General features: G+C 47.5%; 1 protein-coding gene across 13 annotated transcripts in view; it reads left to right on the top strand.

Annotated features, from left to right (window-relative positions):
- Positions 1 to 18,203, top strand: part of LOC137344858 (elastin-like) — a 306,346-nt gene that overhangs the window by 168,030 nt on the left and 120,113 nt on the right. For 11 of the 13 annotated variants that reach the window (XM_068008078.1, XM_068008072.1, XM_068008071.1 and 8 more), the window contains 2 exons: positions 7,287 to 7,382; positions 14,857 to 14,892. The exons of the other annotated variants lie outside the window; for them this stretch is intronic. In XM_068008078.1, the coding sequence (XP_067864179.1) occupies positions 7,287 to 7,382; positions 14,857 to 14,892 (132 nt within the window). The remainder of the gene's footprint in view (positions 1 to 7,286; positions 7,383 to 14,856; positions 14,893 to 18,203) is intronic. 13 annotated transcript variants of the gene reach the window in all.

The following is an 18,203-nucleotide window of genomic DNA, read 5'->3' as shown; positions in this document are numbered from 1 at the left end:
TTTCTCTCTTAACTCTACTCCGGCAATCTCTATACTCTTCAAGGGATCCACTTGATCCCAGCTGCCTATGCATGTCATATGCCTCCTCCTTTTTGACTAGGGCCTCAATCTCCCAAGTCATCCAAGGTTCCCTACTTCTACCAGCCTTGCCCTTCACTTTATAAGGAATGTGCTTACCCTGAACCCTGGTTAACACACTTTTGAAAGCCTCCCACTTACCAGACGTCCCTTTGCCTGCCAACAGACTCTCCCAATCAACTTCTGAAAGTTCCTGTCTAATACCATCAAAATTGGCCTTTCCCCAATTTAGAATTTTAACTTTTGGGCCAGACCTATCCTTCTCCATAGCTATCTTAAAACTAATGGAATTATGATCCCTCACTAACACTTCTGTCACCTGCCCTTCCTTATTTCCCAAGAGGAGGTCAAGTTTTGCCCCCTCTCTAGTTGGGCCATCCACATACTGAATGAGAAATTCCTCCTGAATACACTCAACAAATTTCTCTCCATCCAAGCCCCTAATGCTATGGCTGTCCCAGTCAATGTTGGGAAAGTTAAAGTCCCCTACTATTACCACCCTATTTTTCTTGCAGCTGTCTGTAATCTCCTTACATATTTGCTCCTCAATTTCCCGTTGACTATTTGGGGGTCTGTAGTACAATCCTATCAAAGTGATCTCTCCCTTCTTATTTTTCAGTTCTACCCATATAGACTCAGTGGGCAAACCCTCGGATATATACCCTCTCACTACTGCCGTGATATGCTCCCTAATCAAGAACGCAACTCCCCCTCCTCTCTTACCTCCTGCTCTATCTTTCCTATAGCATCTGTACCCTGGAACATTGAGCTGCCAGTCCTGCCCCTCCCTTAGCCATGTTTCAGTAATAGCTATAACATCCCAGTTCCATGTACCCATCCATGCCCTGAGTTCATCTGCCTTGCCCATCAGACTTCTTGCATTGAAATAAATGCAGTTTAATCTAGACTTCCCTTGGTCTTTGCCCTGTTTTCTCAGACCATCTGTCCGGTCATGTTTTGTACACTATCCCTTACTGCCTTTTGTTTCTGTCACCACTTTACTTCCCACTGACTTCCTGCATCGGTTCCCATCCCCCTGCCACATTAGTTTAAACCCTCCCCAACAGCACTAGCAAACACTCCCCCTAGGACATTGGTTCCAGTCCTGCCCAGATGCAGACCGTCCAATTTGTACTGGTCCCACCTCCCCCAGAACCGGTTCCAATGGCCCAGGAATTTGAATCCCTCCCTCTTGCACCATCTCTCAAGCCACGTATTCATCCTAGCTATCCTGTCATTCCTACTCTGACTAGCCTGTGGCACTGGTAGCAATCCTGAGATTACTACCTTTGAGGTCCTACTTTTTAGTTTAACTCCTAACTCCCTAAATTCAGCTTGTAGGACCTCATCCCATTTTTTACCTATATCGTTGGTACCTATATGCACCACGACAACTGGCTGTTCACCATCCCCCTCCAGAATGTCCTGCAGCCGCTCCGAGACATCCCTGACCCTTGCACCAGGGAGGCAACATACCATCCTGGAGTCTCGGTTGCGTCCTGTCTATTCCCCTTACAATCGAGTCCCCTATCACTATAGCTCTGCCACTCTTTTTCCTGCCCTCCTGTGCAGCAGAGCCAGCCACGGTGCCATGAACCTGGCCGCTGTCACCTTCCCCTGGTGAGCCATCTCCCCCAACAGTATCCAAAACGGTATACCTGTTTTGGAGGGAGATGACCGCAGGGGACCCCTGCACTGCTTTCCTACTCTTCCTCTGTCTGTTGGTCACCCATTCACTATCTCCCTCAGTAATTTTTATCTGTGGTGTGACCAACTCACTGAACGTGCTATCCACGACTTCCTCAGCATCGCGGATGCTCCAAAGTGAGTCCATCCGCAGCTCCAGAGCCGTCAAGCGGTCAAACAGTAGCTGCAGCTGGACACACTTCCCGCAGGTGAAGGAACCAGGGACACTGGAAGGATCCCTGAGTTCCCACATCCCACAAGAGGAACATGACACGGGTCTGGGATCTCCTGCCATGACTTAACCCTTAAGTTAGCTTAACAACAACTACAATGTCAAGAAAAGCTTGTGGAATTTAAAATAAATTTGTTGGACTATAACTTGGTGTTGTAAAATTGTTTACAAAAGAAAAAAAAAAGGAAAGAAAAAGAAAAACTACTTACCAGTCACCAGCCAATCACTTACCTGTTGGCTGTGACTTCGTGCCTCCAGCAGCTGCAGCTGAAATAAACTAAAGACTTAAAAAAAAGACGGTAAAAGAAACCCTCACTAGCTAGCAGCCAATCAGCTCCTCCCCTTGTGCTGACGTCACTTTTGATTGTCTTACCTCGCTCCTTGAAGCCCTGAACTCTTTATCACTGATCCGGCGCTCCGACACACTGCCCCCGACTCCGAACAGGTCCGCTCCTTACCTCAGGCACTCCGACACACTGCCCCCGACTCCGAACAGGTCCGCTCCTTACCTCAGGCACTCCGACACACTGCCCCCGACTCCGAACAAGTCCGCTCCTTACCTCAGGCACTCCGACACACTGCCCCCGACTCCGACACACTGCCCCCGACTCCGACACACTGCCCCCGACTCCGACACACTGCCCCCGACTCCGACACACTGCCCCCGACTCCGACACACTGCCCCCGACTCCGACACACTGCCCCCGACTCCGACACACTGCCCCCGACTCCGACACACTGCCCCCGACTCCGACACACTGCCCCCGACTCCGACACACTGCCCCCGACTCCGACACACTGCCCCCGACTCCGACACACTGCCCCCGACTCCGACACACTGCCCCCGACTCCGACACACTGCCCCCGACTCCGACACACTGCCCCCGACTCCGAACAGGTCCGCTCCTTACCTCAGGCACTCCGACACACTGCCCCCGACTCCGAACAGGTCCGCTCCTTACCTCAGGCACTCCGACACACTGCCCCCGACTCCGACACACTGCCCCCGACTCCGACACACTGCCCCCGACTCCGACACACTGCCCCCGACTCCGAACAGGTCCGCTCCTTACCTCAGGCGCTCCGACACACTGCCCCCGACTCCGAACAGGTCCGCTCCTTACCTCAGGCGCTCCGATTGAGGCCTACTCCCCGGGCCTCGCTCTTTATTTAGTCCGGCACTCCGACGCACTGCCCCCGACTCCGAACAAGTCCGCTCCTTACCTCAGGCGCTCCGATTGAGGCCTACTCCCCGGGCCTCGCTCTTTATTTAGTCCGGCGTTCCGACGCACTGTATCACTTCGCATTTTTCTGCATTAAATTTCATCTGCCATGTGTCCGCCCATGCCATCAGCCGTCTATATCCTCTTGAAGTCTATCACTGTCCTCCTCACTGTTTACAACCCTTCCAAGTTTTGTGTCATCTGCAAATTTTGTAATTGTGCCCTGTACACCCAAGTCCAAGTCATTAATATCTGAAATGTTCAATTGGCAGTAGCTAAGTACTTAATGGGAGACCTGTATAAGAAAAGGATTGGAATCATTAAGATACAGTAACAGGAATCGGAGCTGGAATAAATGGCTGCACAGGCAGTAACGGGGTCACAAACTGATCAATATTCACTCTTTCTATAATGCTGTACATATTATGCATTCTTTCTTTCATAATTTTTTGGTGCCCATTTGACTAATTACGAGTTGTATTGGAAGCTGGTGGCTTATTTTGAAACTTTACACTAAATTTTTAAGTTTTGTAGTCTTTGCCCTTTTGCGATATTTCTTCACCATTCCAACATTGACCACCAGTAACAACTGACATTGTTACTTAAAAGCTACTACATTGAAACATTACATCATATTCTCAGACATACACAACAGGTTCCTCAGGTATCACCTGTTCTATCATGGGACAGCTTTGTAGCATATTTACCTCAGATTTCTGTGCAACATCAGGTAACACCAGCACTAGAGGGTTTAGGTAATCGGTCAAGAGAAATTGCAGGAACAGGATTGTGCAAGGAAAACGCCTACCAGTCCCATTCCAACTTTGGGTACAGTTAGGCATCAGTTAGAATCAATGCGGTCACATTCGTAGGTTTCAAGGGGACATAAACTTTAAAATTCGTGCTAGGCCATTTAGGAATGAAATCAGGTTTGTGGAAATTTAGTACTGTGTTCCCCCCAAAAGGCTGTGGATGCTGGGTCAATTGATATTTTCAAGGCTGAGATTAATATTTTTGTTGGGTAAGGGCATCAGTCAATCTGGATCAAAGCTAGTAAATGGAGTTGAGGGACAGAGCAGCCATGACCAAATTGAATGGTTGGACAGGCTTGAAGGGCGGTGTGGCCTTCTCCTATTCCTATGTTTGGACCCTGCTGTTATTCACTGGCGTCTTTTGTCATGCCAGTTTAGCACTACTTTTGTATTAACATTGATGGAGCGCTTGTAGGCATGGTGGAATACTTGCAGTAGTACTGTTTATGGACTCACTGCAATCCAATACCAAGCTTTCCTCAAAGAGGTGCACAGCAGTACCAGCTGACAATTGCTTGGCGCTGACTGGTGCCATTGGGGGGGTCTAGCATTCATACAGGCACATTAACGGTGTGGTTAATCTTTTCCCACCAGCTAAAAGTGATTCATATCTCTACCTGAGCCTGTTTCTTGCTGAGAGAACATTGGTCTCCCATGGTCCCCAAAGACTGGGAGTCTGGCTATTGCTGTCCAGTGCTGAGGCCCTTTCATATGCTTCCCTCTCAGAGTGGTTCTCAGTGGCTGAGGGAATATAGGACCTTCACCTCTGCTTGTTTCTATATCACCTCTCCCCAGTTGCCTCAAAATCCACCTTTCTATTCTCGGTGGTTACTGTTATAAACCCAGGAAAGAGGCAGGTGTATCTCATGTGCTGCTAGCTGAGTAACAGCTCCCCATGGCATTTGGTTCTCGGATCATTACCCCGAAGAAAACATCACTTTTCTCAGTCCTTCTCTAAGAACCTCCATGCCGTTCCCTGTGTTGGAAACCGAACAGGTTACCCCAAGCATCATTATGGTTCCTTCAAGTGATGCACAGTTCCAATCAGACTTCTGCCACCCTTGACTGAAACTTGATTGTACAATATCTCTCTCAGTCCATTCATCACCTTCAATGCCAGCGTGACCTAGAGCCTCAATGTGGTTGACCCAGGTGTGTTGCTCTGTGTGTCGTGTGTTCTCCAAATCTTCCAAAGTTAACCTTTACAGGTTTCAGTTTGCATTCCGCCCTTCTCTTATGCTCCACAGAATGGCAGATATCACACACCGACTAGAGTTTACAGAAAAACGCAGATAAAAAAGTTACAATAAAATAATAACAAGTAGGACAAAAATCAACAAATGCTAAGTGTATAATGAGGAAGTCTGAAATGGGTCAGCGATGCTTTATAAGAACTTCTTTGAACGGAATATGAAATAAATTGTTGATTCACTAAATACAGTCTTGGTTTCTGGTATGATAAATTCAGTCAGCTTCATTTTCTTGTAAATCTTTCTGAATTGGCTTATGATATCATAATGTATCTTCTCAAGTAGAGATTGAAATATATGATTTCAATCAAGTACCAGAATTTTGGAAGAACTGTTGAAGTGTTGCAAATTCCAGCTTTTAACATTTGGGGGGACTTTTAACCTCCACCCACCCCCCACGATGCACGGGCGAGTGTCGAGTGGGGCAGTGTTAAATCGGCAAATATGCGAACCCCGACCCTCTGCGAACTTGCGTTTTAACTGTGGTGGGTTTGGGGACGTCCGAGTAACCTGATCTCGAGAGGCTAGGTCCATCATTATAATATATTAATAAGGCTCCATTCTTGAGATTTTTGAGCTATTTGAATTTAACGCTGACCTTCTGGGTTTCCCAGGCCTCTGGAAACCCAGCAGCTAAAGAAGGCCAGAACAGACGGCTCCAACAGGTAAGTGCTTATCCAGCACTGCTTGTGGGCCAGAAGGAGCATGAGTGCTTCCCCCCAGCCCCTTAAGCAAATCTTCTGCCGTGATCAGTCGACCCCCCTCCCTCCGAATCCACAATGTCTCCAGGTCCCTCTCCCTCCCAATTACCGGTCCGATCCCCTCCCTCCCCACCCACTTGTGATGTTTCACAGTTGCAAAGGATTGTCCCCAAGGGTCCCCGGCTGCAGCCTTCTACTGCAGGCCTTACCGCCCAGCAGCCTGCCAGGTGGGAAATGGAGTTAAAAAATGATAGAGGTCCTGCTGTTTAAATTCATCAGGATCGCCCCGTTACCAGCATTTGCAGATTTCCCCCCTGTACACACTCGTCACCACTCCCTTCCCACCTCCCCGTAAATATCAGGGCCATAGACCGCACCTGGAGTACTGTGAGCAGTTCTGGGCACTGCACCTTCGGAAGGACATTTTGGCCTTGGAGGGAGTGCAGCGTAGGTTTACTAGAATGATACCCAGACTTCAAGGGTTAAGTTACGAGGAGAGATTACACAAATTGGGGTTGTATTCTCTAGAGTTTAGAAGGTTAAGGGGTGATCTGTTTGAAGTTTATAAGATATTAAGGGGAACGGATAGGGTGGATAGAGAGAAACTATTTCCGCTGGTTGGGGATTCTAGGAGTAGGGGGCACAGTCTAAAAATTAGAGCCAGACCTTTCAGGAGCGAGATTAGAAAACATTTCTACACACAAAGGGTGGTAGAAGTTTGGAACTCTCTTCTGCAAACGGCAATTGATACTAGCTCAATTGCTAAATTTAAATGTGAGATAGATAGCTTTTTGGCAACCAAAGGTATTAAGGGATATGGGCCAAAGGCAGGTATATGGAGTTAGATCACAGATCAGCCATGATCTTATCAAATGGCGGAGCAGGCACGAGGGGCTGAATGCCCAACTCCTGTTCCTATGTTCCTATAGTGTCGCTCCTCACTTCTCCTCCGCCACTACTTTTTTGAATCACTTCTTTGAATCATTTTTTGAACCTTTTCATCACACTCCATATATATTACACGACCAATTCACATGATTGTGTCACATCCAAATTCTAAACAATAGAATCAGCTATTTCTTCCTCATCAAAAATCAGTTCTACTAATTCAGTCGAGAGACATTTGAACTTTTGATCACACTCCACAATCTGTCCTTACACCAAATGAAAACAACAATCCAAGCTTTGTGACAGATAGTCTTAGTCTTAGTAATACAGCAATGTGTTTAATACCAATAGTATGTGCTTCTGTTAGTTTTATTTGACATATTGATGATTGTAACTGTCCTGTGCTGGCATTCCAGGGGGTGTACCAGGAGGCGTTCCAGGGGGTGTACCTGGAGGAGTTCCAGGGGGTGTACCTGGAGGAGTTCCAGGGGGTGTACCTGGAGGAGTTCCAGGTAATTTGATCTCTGAGTAACAACACTTTACATTCATTGAAATGAGTTGAATGAAAAGTGTAAGTTTTATTATTGTCAGTTTTACAATCCAGTCTGTTAGCATGCTTTTCCACCAAAATTGTAGTCTTTCACTTTGTATCAATGCAAATGCAGCCTGAATCCATGGTCATGGCCTGGCCTGACACTAGAACAAAGTAGGGTGAGATTCCCTGGAGGAGACTTTGGATCCCCTAGCTGCCCAGTCTGGAACTGAGAGCCTCCTGTAAATTGAAGCCCCAGGTTTGTGTAAGCACAGTCACAGGCCTAGAAATTCACTCGCCACACTGTATGTCTTCCTAAGTCTCCAACATGGTGGGTAGGAAGCGCATACACATTTCCAGCCGGAAGAGCTCCGCCCGCCAGATTGGATCGGGCTGTTCCATTGGTGTCAGGTGCGCACGCCAGAATTATTTAAATGAATGAAAAGTTATTTAGATTAGGGTCCAGCAATTCATTTAAAGACCTGCCTGAAAATTGAATGAAGCCGGCCTTGGGCATCAAAGCGGAATCCAGGGTGTCCAACTGATTTTTCTCTGTAGGTCATTGGTTGTTCAGATGTGAAACGGGCAAGCAGCACCTATGTGTTTAAGCCCCACTCTGGTACCTCAGCACATTTCAGTGCATTGCTATGTTGTTGGAAATGCCATCTTTCTGATGAGATTTTAACCTGTCCTGATCTGGTGTTTCACAATGATACAAAAGATCCCACAGCCCTTTTTGATGAAAAGCAGGGAGTTGTCCTCCCTCAGCCAACACAACCAAAGAAACAAATTAACTGGGTATCCATCTTTTTATTTGAGGGACCTAGCTCTGGCAAATTGATTTTCCCACTTGACTACATCACACAGTAACTTTACTTCAGGAGTAATTAATTGGTTGTGAATTGCTATGGATCATATGGATAATGTGATAATTGCTAGTTCTTTCTTTAGGTTGTCATATTAGATCAAAACCTGGAGGTTTTCATAGGTTACCTCCGAGGAGTCAGGAAGAAACATGGGGCACGATTTCAACAGTGAAAAACGGGTGGGTTAGGGGTGGGGGGCATTCAAAATTTCAACCATTTCAGACCCACCTCCAACCCGCCCATTTCCGGTTTTCACCGAGGCGGGCGACCAACCTGCTCACAGGAGGCAGGTCAGGCCTTAAAACTTTTCATGATGTGGAGATGCCGGTGATGGACTGGGGTGGACAAATGTAAGGAATCTTACAACACCAAGTTATAGTCCAACAGTTTTATTTGAAAATCACAAGCTTTTGGAGATTATCTCCTTCGTCAGGTGAGTGAGTGAAAGGTTCTCAAATCGCATATCTTATATTAGGCTGGGACACGATCACACCAATCAAAGGTGTCGTTGGTGTTCAGACAGGTTAGCCACGGAAAACAGTACATCCCAGTATACTGAATACACAATGGGTCAGATTACACAGACAAAGAGAGAAAGAGGCCCGAAAGGCAGAGAGAGAGAATGTCCAGTTGTATTAAAAACAGATAACTTTTTTTCCTGCTGGTGGGGATACGTGTAGCGTGACATGAACCCAAGATCCCGGTTGAGGCCGTCCTCATGGGTGAGGAACTTGGCTATCAATTTCTGCTCGACGATTTTGCGTCATCATGTGTCTCGAAGGCCGCCTTGGAGAACGCTTACCCGAAGATCGGTGGCTGAATGTCCTTGACTGCTAAAGTGTTCCCCGACTGGGAGGGAACCCTCCTGTCTGGCGATTGTTGCGCGGTGTCCGTTCATCCGTTGTCGCAGTGTCTGCATGGTCTCGCCAATGTACCATGCTCCAGGCATACTTTCCTGCAACGTATGAGGTAGACAACGTTGGCCGAGTCACAGGAGTACGAACCATGTACCTGGTGGGTGGTGTCCTCTCGTGTGATGGTGGTATCTGTGTCGATGATCTGGCATGTCTTGCAGAGGCTGCCATGGCAGGGTTGTGTGGTGTCGTGGATGCTGTTCTCCTGAAAGCTGGGTAATTTGCGGATCACGAACCCACTCAAGTCGACATACAACTCAGATTACGCTGAGAGACTCTGCCGTCGTACCTCTCGCACACTCCGCAGCCATCTCGTACACCAACTCTACAGCAGACGCCGCAACCTCGAAACCAAGATAGAGTCCATACTCTCAACCTGTACTCAGGACACAGCAGACCAGCTACGAGACACCGCCAAACAGACGAGGCAACGGAACTACGCTGCATACATGAAAACCAAGAGCAGGAAGCTTGAGAAACTCGGCATCACCACCAGCATCAACCAAGCCTTCCCCGGTACCACGGTTGCAACCACAGGGAAGTCTATCGTCAATTTGTCCGACCACACCCTTCAACCAGACGAAATCGAAGTTCTCAGCCGAGGGCTCAATTTCTGCCCCACCACCAAAATGGACCCCATCGGTCTCGCGGTGGACACAGAGGAATTCATCAGGAGAATGAGACTCCGGGAATTCTTCCACAAATCCCAAGATTTCAGCAGCGAACCCAATGAGACAATCAACGATCTGGAACAGCAGACAGAGGGATCCGCGGTACTGCAACCAAAGAAGAAAGAGTCAAACTGGACTCCTCCGGAGGGTCGCTGCCCTCAGCTTGACACGTATGCTTAAGCTGTCAGGAAATGCGTCAATGCCAGATTCATCAGCCGCACTCAGAAGACAGTCCAGAATGTCACCCGAGCACAACGCAACGCCATCGACGCTCTCAAGACCAACTGCAACATCGTCATCAAATCAGCGGACAAAGGAGGAGCCATCATCATACAGAACAGAACGGACTATTGGAAAGAAGCATACCGACAACTGGACAACCAGGAACACTACGGACGGTTACCCGCAGATCCGACCAAAGAACACACCCACCAGCTCAACAAACTGATCAAGACCTTCGATCCAGACCTTCAAAGCATCCTACTTGCTCTCATCCCACGTACTCCCCGCGTGGGAGACTTCTACTGCCTCCCAAAGATACACAAAGCCAACACACCCGGACGTCCTATCGTATCAGGCAACGGAACCCTGTGTGAGAACCTCTCTGGATACGTCGAGGGCATCCTGAAACCCATCGTACAGGGAACCCCCAGCTTCTGTCGCGACACTACAGACTTCCTACAAAAACTCAGCACCCACGGACCAGTTGAACCAGGAACACTTCTCACCACGATGGACGTCTCAGCACTCTACACCAGTATCCCCCACGATGACGGCATCGCTGCAACAGCCTCAGTACTCAACACCAACAACAGCCAATCTCCAGACACCATCCTACAACTCATCCGCTTCATCCTGGATCACAATGTCTTCACCTTCGATAACCAGTTCTTTACCCAAACACACGGAACAGCCATGGGGACCAAATTCGCACCCCAATACGCCAACATTTTCATGCACAAGTTCGAGCACGACTTCTTCACTGCACAGGACTTCCAACCAACGCTATATACCAGATACATTGACGACATTTTCTTCCTATGGACCCACGGCGAAGAATCACTGAAGAGACTACACGATAACATCAACAAGTTCCATCCCACCATCAAACTCAGCATGGACTACTCCTCAGAATCGGTTTCTTTCTTGGACACACAAATCTCCATCAAAGACGGGCACCTCAGCACCTCACTCCACCGCAAGCCCATGGACAACCTCACGATGCTCCACTTTTCCAGCTTCCACCCTAACCACGTCAAAGAGGCCATCCCCTATGGACAGGCCCTGCGAATACACAGGATCTGCTCAGATGAGGAGGAACGCGATGGACACCTACAGACGCTGAAAGACGCCCTTGTAAGAACGGGATATGACGCTCGACTTGTCGATTGACAGTTCCGACGGGCCACAGCGAAAAATCGCATAGACCTCCTCAGAAGACAAACACGGGACGCAACCAACAGAGTACCCTTCGTCGTCCAGTACTTCACCGGAGCGGAGAAACTACGCCATGTTCTCCGCAGCCTTCAACATGTCATCGGTGATGACGAACACCTCGCTAAGGCCATTCCCACGCCTCCACTACTCGCCTTCAAACAGCCACCCAACCTCAAACAGACCATCGTTCGCAGCAAATTACCCAGCTTTCAGGAGAACAGCGTCCACGACACCACACAACCCTGCCACGGCAGCCTCTGCAAGACATGCCAGATCATCGACACAGATACCACCATCACACGAGAGGACACCACCCACCAGGTACATGATTCACACTCCTGTGACTCGGCCAACGTTGTCTACCTCATACGTTGCAGGAAAGGATGCCCCGGAGCGTGGTACATTGGCGAGACCATGCAGACACTGCGACAACGGATGAACGGACACCGCGCAACAATCGCCAGACAGGAGGGTTCCCTCCCAGTCGGGGAACACTTCAGCAGTCAAGGACATTCAGCCACCGATCTTCGGGTAAGCGTTCTCCAAAGCGGCCTTCGAGACACATGACAACGCAAAATCGTCGAGCAGAAATTGATAGCCAAGTTCCGCACCCATGAGGACGGCCTCAACCAGGATCTTGGGTTCATGTCACGCTACACGTAACCCCACCAGCAGGAAAAAAAAGTTATCTGTTTTTAATACAACTGGACATTCTCTCTCTCTCTCTGCCTTTCGGGTCTCTTTCTCTCTCTGGCTTTGTAATCTGACCCATTGTGTATTCAATATACTGGGATGTACTGTTTTCCGTGGCTAACCTGTCTGAACACCAATGACACCTTTGATTGGTGTGATCGTGTCCCAGCCTAATATAAGATATGCGATTTGAGAACCTTTCACTCACTCACCTGACGAAGGAAGCTTGTGATTTTCAAATAAAACTGTTGGACGATAACCTGGTGTTGTAAGATTCCATACATTTAAAACTTTTCAAGGAGCCTTCAGGCTTCCATTTTCCCACAGTTTCCGATTTCCAACCCAGGGAGCTGGAATTCCCGGGCCTTCTCCTTTACGCCTCATGAATGGAAATGAGAAGGCCCGAGACTAACAGGTAGGTGTTTTTTTGGCACAGCTTGTAGGCCGGGTGGAGCAGGAGTGCTTACCTCAGGCCCAACACGCCTACAAGACCCAACAAGCGGACCCCCCCCCCATCCCAGATCACCGATCGTGGACGTTCGACCTTGATCCCTGATCCTACCCACCCCCCCCCCCCCCGCCATGATCGCTGATCATGGACCCTCGACCCCGATCGCAGACACCCGACCTCGATTTCCGCCCCCAACGATTGCGGACCCCCGCGATGACCCTCCCCCATTCCCGACACACACCCCCTGCCTCACACCCGTGACTGATCCCCAATTCCTCCTCCCCATAACTGATGACCCCCATGCCAACCTTTGCCCACCCATGCCCCCCGGGCCCACCCACACATCTCATGCCTCCCCCCCCCAATCCGTACAAACAAAGACTTACCTGAACACGTCCTCTCTCTGGCTGGTCTCCCATCCGACTGAGACCAGCCTGTCACCCAGGCCGTTCAGTTGGACAGCAAACCAACAAAAAAAAAAGACGTCCTTACGTCAAAATCGTAAGGATGTCTGAGAAACTCCTACTTCCAGGTTTCCTGTCTGCAATTTGACCCCCCCGCCTCCTTCTCGGCTCGGGGTCAAAATCATGCCCATGGTTTTTCTTGGAAACTTTAGCCATGGTTGGCCACTTCCATTGAGAGACAAAGGGTGAATCTTAACCCCCAAGAACAGGTGGTTTGGGGGCGAGTGGGGAGTAAAGATCCTCCGATTTTAGAGCGGGACCGCATCCCGGCTCCAACACGCCTACTTCTGGTTTTAACCCAGGCAGGTTTGTCTGCGATTAGAGAGCAGACACCAGGAAGTCCTGCCCCTACTTTAAGCCGGCGGGCCGATACTTAAAATGACAATGTACCTCATTGAGATGCTTGAGGTACTTAATATTTTCTGTATTGGAATAATAAAACAAATTTAACCTTACCTGTTCGGATTTCCCATCGCTTCCCATTCATGTCAGGTGAAAGCAGATGGGAAGGGCCGGATCCACGAGCTGAGTGCATTGATTGCAAGGCTTGTGGTTCCAGAGGAGCAGGATCCAGGCCTAACAAGCTCACCTGACCGACAGTACCCCCATGTTCGGCCGACCCCCTCGCCCCCTCCTCGATTGTGGACCCCCACCTACCTGCAACCTCCAGCGACCTCGATCATCTTCCCGGTCCCATGATCTTCTTCCCAGCTCCCCGATCTCTTCCTTGGTTCCCCCCTGCTCTCATCCTCGGCTGCCAGCATTGGTCATCAGGGAGGGGGTCAGCCCGCATTGGGGATCGGGAGGTCCAGCATTGGAGTGGGGGGTCGGCTGATCAGGGGTTTCCTGTCGGCCAGGCAATCTCGTTGGGCCTGGATGAAGCACTCCTGCTCTTCCGGGCCCACAAGTAGTGCAATAAAGGCACTCAACTCATGGACCTGGTTCTTCCCACCTGCTTTCACCTGACCTGATTTGATGGGAAGCATGAACAGGTAAGGTTAAATTCATTTTAAGTGTCCAATACACAAAATATTAAGCACTTCAGGTATCTCAATGAGGTACATTGCCCTTTTATGTTTCAGCCTGCGTGGGGGCGGGACCTCATCGTCTCCGCTGTGAACACGTGCACACATCTGCCTGGATTAAACCCAGAAGTGGGCGAATTGGGGCCGGGATGCAGTCACACACCAAAAAGTTGTTATTTTAACCTGCCCCCAGCCCACCCGTTCTTGGGGATTAAAATTTACCCCAAGTGTGAAATTTGATGTGGGCGTCATTCCTCAATGAGATTTTGATGGGATCAGCACCATTGGAGTTGCTAGAAACACAAGAGCTGTTGCAGCTGGCTGTCAACATTCTGTATTAGTTCCAAAAGTTTCCACAGAATATAAGTGGTGAAGCTTCAAACACTACTCTCAAAGAACACCGGTCCATGTATGCAAAGGTTCAGGTACAGAATTAATCATCATTTGCTGATCATAGATTGCTGGAACATCCATTGAGCTGAGGAAATCTGTTGATAGCCCAGCCCAATGGATATTCAAGCAACCTTTGTTCAGCAAGCCTCTCTGCGCTCCCAGTAACCATCAGGATCTATTTTGTGAGACATTTGCCCTTGCTACTTCAGTTCCTTATGATGCAACCTGTTGTAATCTAATATACAAAAAAATAGTCAGGGTTTCCTGTAAGCCAATAGGTAAATTGCACATGCTCTATGTAAGAGATGGTAATTAATGAGAAAATAGGCTTTTCTTATTCCATGTTTTTCTTGTGATCTTAAAGATTACTATTCTTTGTTAGTTGGATTTGAACAATTCTCATTAATATTGAACATATCAGCAATGTGGTTTATCTGGAATGAAACGGTCCTGTTGATCTTCATAATGTTACTCCTTGTTCTATTCTGTATGAAGCTGGTCTCTGCTCTGCCATAACTTGTCAATCCTCTGTCATTGCAGGTGGATATGCAGCAGCTAAAGCTGCTAAATATGGAGGTAAATCTTCCTATTTTTGTAGTTTGTAAAAAGCATCACATTATTCTTGTATTAGTAAGCATAGACTATTAATGGGAAAAATCTTCTTGACAAATATAGAATGTACATAACAATTGAATCCTTCATCAAGTAAAGAATAAATTTCAAGCCTAGTTACAATGGTTTCCTCATAGCAGGAAGATTTGTCCAAATTTCACTCAGCTCTTCTCACTTTTCAATATTGTTAATTACACTAGTGTTTTTAGAAAGAAATACCATCCTGCAATTTGCCTGCATTGAGTTCGGCTTTGAGAAGCTGCTGCCTGATACTGAAGTTGTAGTTCTATAAATTGAACAATATCCATTGTCTGAGTACACAGAGAATTTGGGGTATGAGCCAGGAGTTCCACAATTTGGCATGGTCTACGTTGCAAGGGTTTTGCACAGAGAGAAACCAGGAAACATCTTGCCACATGAGAAACAAGCAGTGAAAATCACAATCCTGTAAATGGACCAAAATGAAATGTTCAGTTGGCAGCAGCTAAGCACTTAATGGGAGACCTATATAAGAAAAGGATGGAATTAATAAGGTACACTAACAGGAATCAGAGCTAAAACAAATGGCCGCACAGGCAGTAAGAGGGTCACAAACTGCTCAACATTCTCTCTTTCCACAATGCTCTACTTGCATTCATAATTCTTTCATTCCTAAATTATTGATGTCCATTTGACTAATTCCTAGTTATGTTGGATGCTGGTGGCATATTTTGATACTTTGCACTAGATTTTTGAGTTTTGTAGTCTTTGCCCTTTTGTGATATTTCTTCACCATTCCAACAGAGACCACCAGTAACAACTGACATTGTTACTTAAAAGTTACGAGATTTATACATTACATTCTCAGACGTACACAACGGGTTCCTCAGGTACCACATGTTGTATCGTGGCACGGCTTTCTAGCATATTTACATCAGATTCCTGTGCCACTTCAGTTAACACCAGTACTAGAGGGTTTAGGTAATCTGTCAAGGGAAGTTGCTGGAACAGGATTATGCAAGTAAAACACCTCTTACCTGTTCCATTCCAACCTTGGGTACAGTTAGGCATCAGTTAGAATCAATGCAGTGATACTCATAGGTTTTATGGGGACATAATTTTAAAATCAGTGCTAGGCCATTTAGGAATGAAATCAGGAAGCAGGTTTTCACTCAAAGGATAATGGAAATTTAGTACTCTCCGCCTCCACGAGGCTGTGGTTGCTGGATCAATTGATATTTTCAAGACTGAGATTAATATTTTTGTTAGGTAAGGGCATCAAATGATCTGGATCAAATCTAGTAAATGGAGTTGAAGGACAGAGCAGCCATGACCAAATTGAATGGTGGAACAGATTCGAGGGGCGGTGTGGCCTTTTCCTGATCCTATGTTTGGACCCTGCTGTTACTCACTGGTGTCTTTTGACATGCCAGTTTAGTGCCATGCAGCACTACTTGGGTATTAACAGTGATGGAGCGCTTATGGGCATGGTGGAATACTTGCAATAGTACTGTTTAAGGTCTCAATGCAATCCAGTACCAGCTTTCCTCAAAGAGGTGCATAGCAGTACCAGCTGACAATTGCTTGGCATTGACTGGTGCCATTGGTGGTCTAGCATTCATGCAAGCACATTAACAGCGTGGTTAATCTTTTTCCACCTGCTAAAAGTCATTCATATCTCTACCTGAGCCTGTTTCTTGCTGAGAGAACGTTGGTCTCCCTTGGTCCCTAAAAGACTTGGAGTCCGGCTATTACTGTCCAGTACTAAGGCTATTTCATGTGCTTCCCTCTCAGAGTGGTTCTCAGTGACTGAGGGAATACAGGACCTTCACCTCTGCTTGTTTCTGTATCACCTCTCCCCAGTTGCCACAGAATCCACCTTTCTGTTTTCGGTGGTTACTGTTATAAGTGCACGCTCAGGGAAGAGGCAGGCGTGTCTCGTGTGCTGCTAGCTGAGTGGCAGCTCCCCATGACATTTAGTTTTCAGATCATCACCCCAAAGAAAACATCACTTATCTCAGAACTCCATGCCCTTTCCCGTGGTGGAAACCGAACAGATTACCCCAAACATCATTCCGGTTCCTTCAAGTGATGCACAGTCCCAGACTGGCCACTGCCACCCTTGACTGAAACTTGATTGTACACCATCTCTCTCAGTCCATTTATCACCTTCAATGCCAAGGTGACCAGAGACTTAATGTGGTTGACCCAGGTGTGTTGCTCAACGTGTCGTGTTTTCTCCACATCTTCCAAAGTTAACTTTTGCGCTCCTCTCATGCTTCGGAGAATGGCAGATATCACGCACTGACTAGAGTTTACAGAAAAACGCAGATCAAAAAGTTACAATAAAATAATAGGACAAAAATCAACAAATGCTAAGTATATAATGAGAACATCTGTGATGGGTCAGCGACCCTTTATGGCAACATCTTCGAATGGAACATGAAAAAATTGTTGATTCACTAAACACAGTCTTGGTTTCTGGCATGATAAATTCAATCAGCTTCATTTTCTTGTTAAGCTTCCTGAATTGGCTTATGGTATCATAATGTTACGTGGGGATAGGGCAGGAAAGTGGAGTTGACATAGAAGATCAGCCATGATTTTATTGAATGGTGGAGCAGGCTCGACGGGCCGTATGGCCTACTCCTGCTCCTATTTCTTATGTTTTATGTTCTTATGTCTCAAGCAGAGATTGAAATAATTGATTCATCTAATCAATACCAGAATTTTGGAAGAACTGCTGAGGTGTTGCAAATTCCAGCTTTTAACATATAAGGGGGAATTTAAACCCCCTCCCCCCACCCCCATAATGGGCAGAGTGTGTCGAGGGGGGCGGTGTTAAATCGGCAAATATGTGAAACCCGACCCCAACCTGTCGCGAACGCGCCTACTTGCGTTTTAACCGTGACGAGTTAGGGAGCGTCCGAGTAACTCACTCTGGAGATGCAGGTCCATCATTATAATATATTAATGAGGCTCCGTTCCTGAGATTTTGCAGCTATTTGAATTTAACATTGGCCATCCAGGTTTCCCAGGCCTCGGGAAACCCAGCAACAAAAGGGAAGCGGGAACAGCCACCTCAAGCAGGTAACTACTTTTACAGCACTGCTTGTGGGCCAGAAGGAGCAGGAATGCTTCCCCCCCCAGCTCCCTAAGCAAATCTTCTGCCGTGATTGGCCAACCCCAACCCTCCAGGGACTGAACGCATTTGAACTTTTAATCACACTCCACAATCTGTCCTTGCAGCAAATGAAAGCAACAATTCAAGCTTTGTGACAGGTAGTCTTCGTAAT

This window comes from Heptranchias perlo, chromosome 28, assembly GCF_035084215.1.
Source record: "Heptranchias perlo isolate sHepPer1 chromosome 28, sHepPer1.hap1, whole genome shotgun sequence".
In the NCBI taxonomy this organism is placed as follows: domain Eukaryota; kingdom Metazoa; phylum Chordata; class Chondrichthyes; order Hexanchiformes; family Hexanchidae; genus Heptranchias; species Heptranchias perlo.
This window is presented reverse-complemented; position numbering and strand designations above follow the sequence as displayed.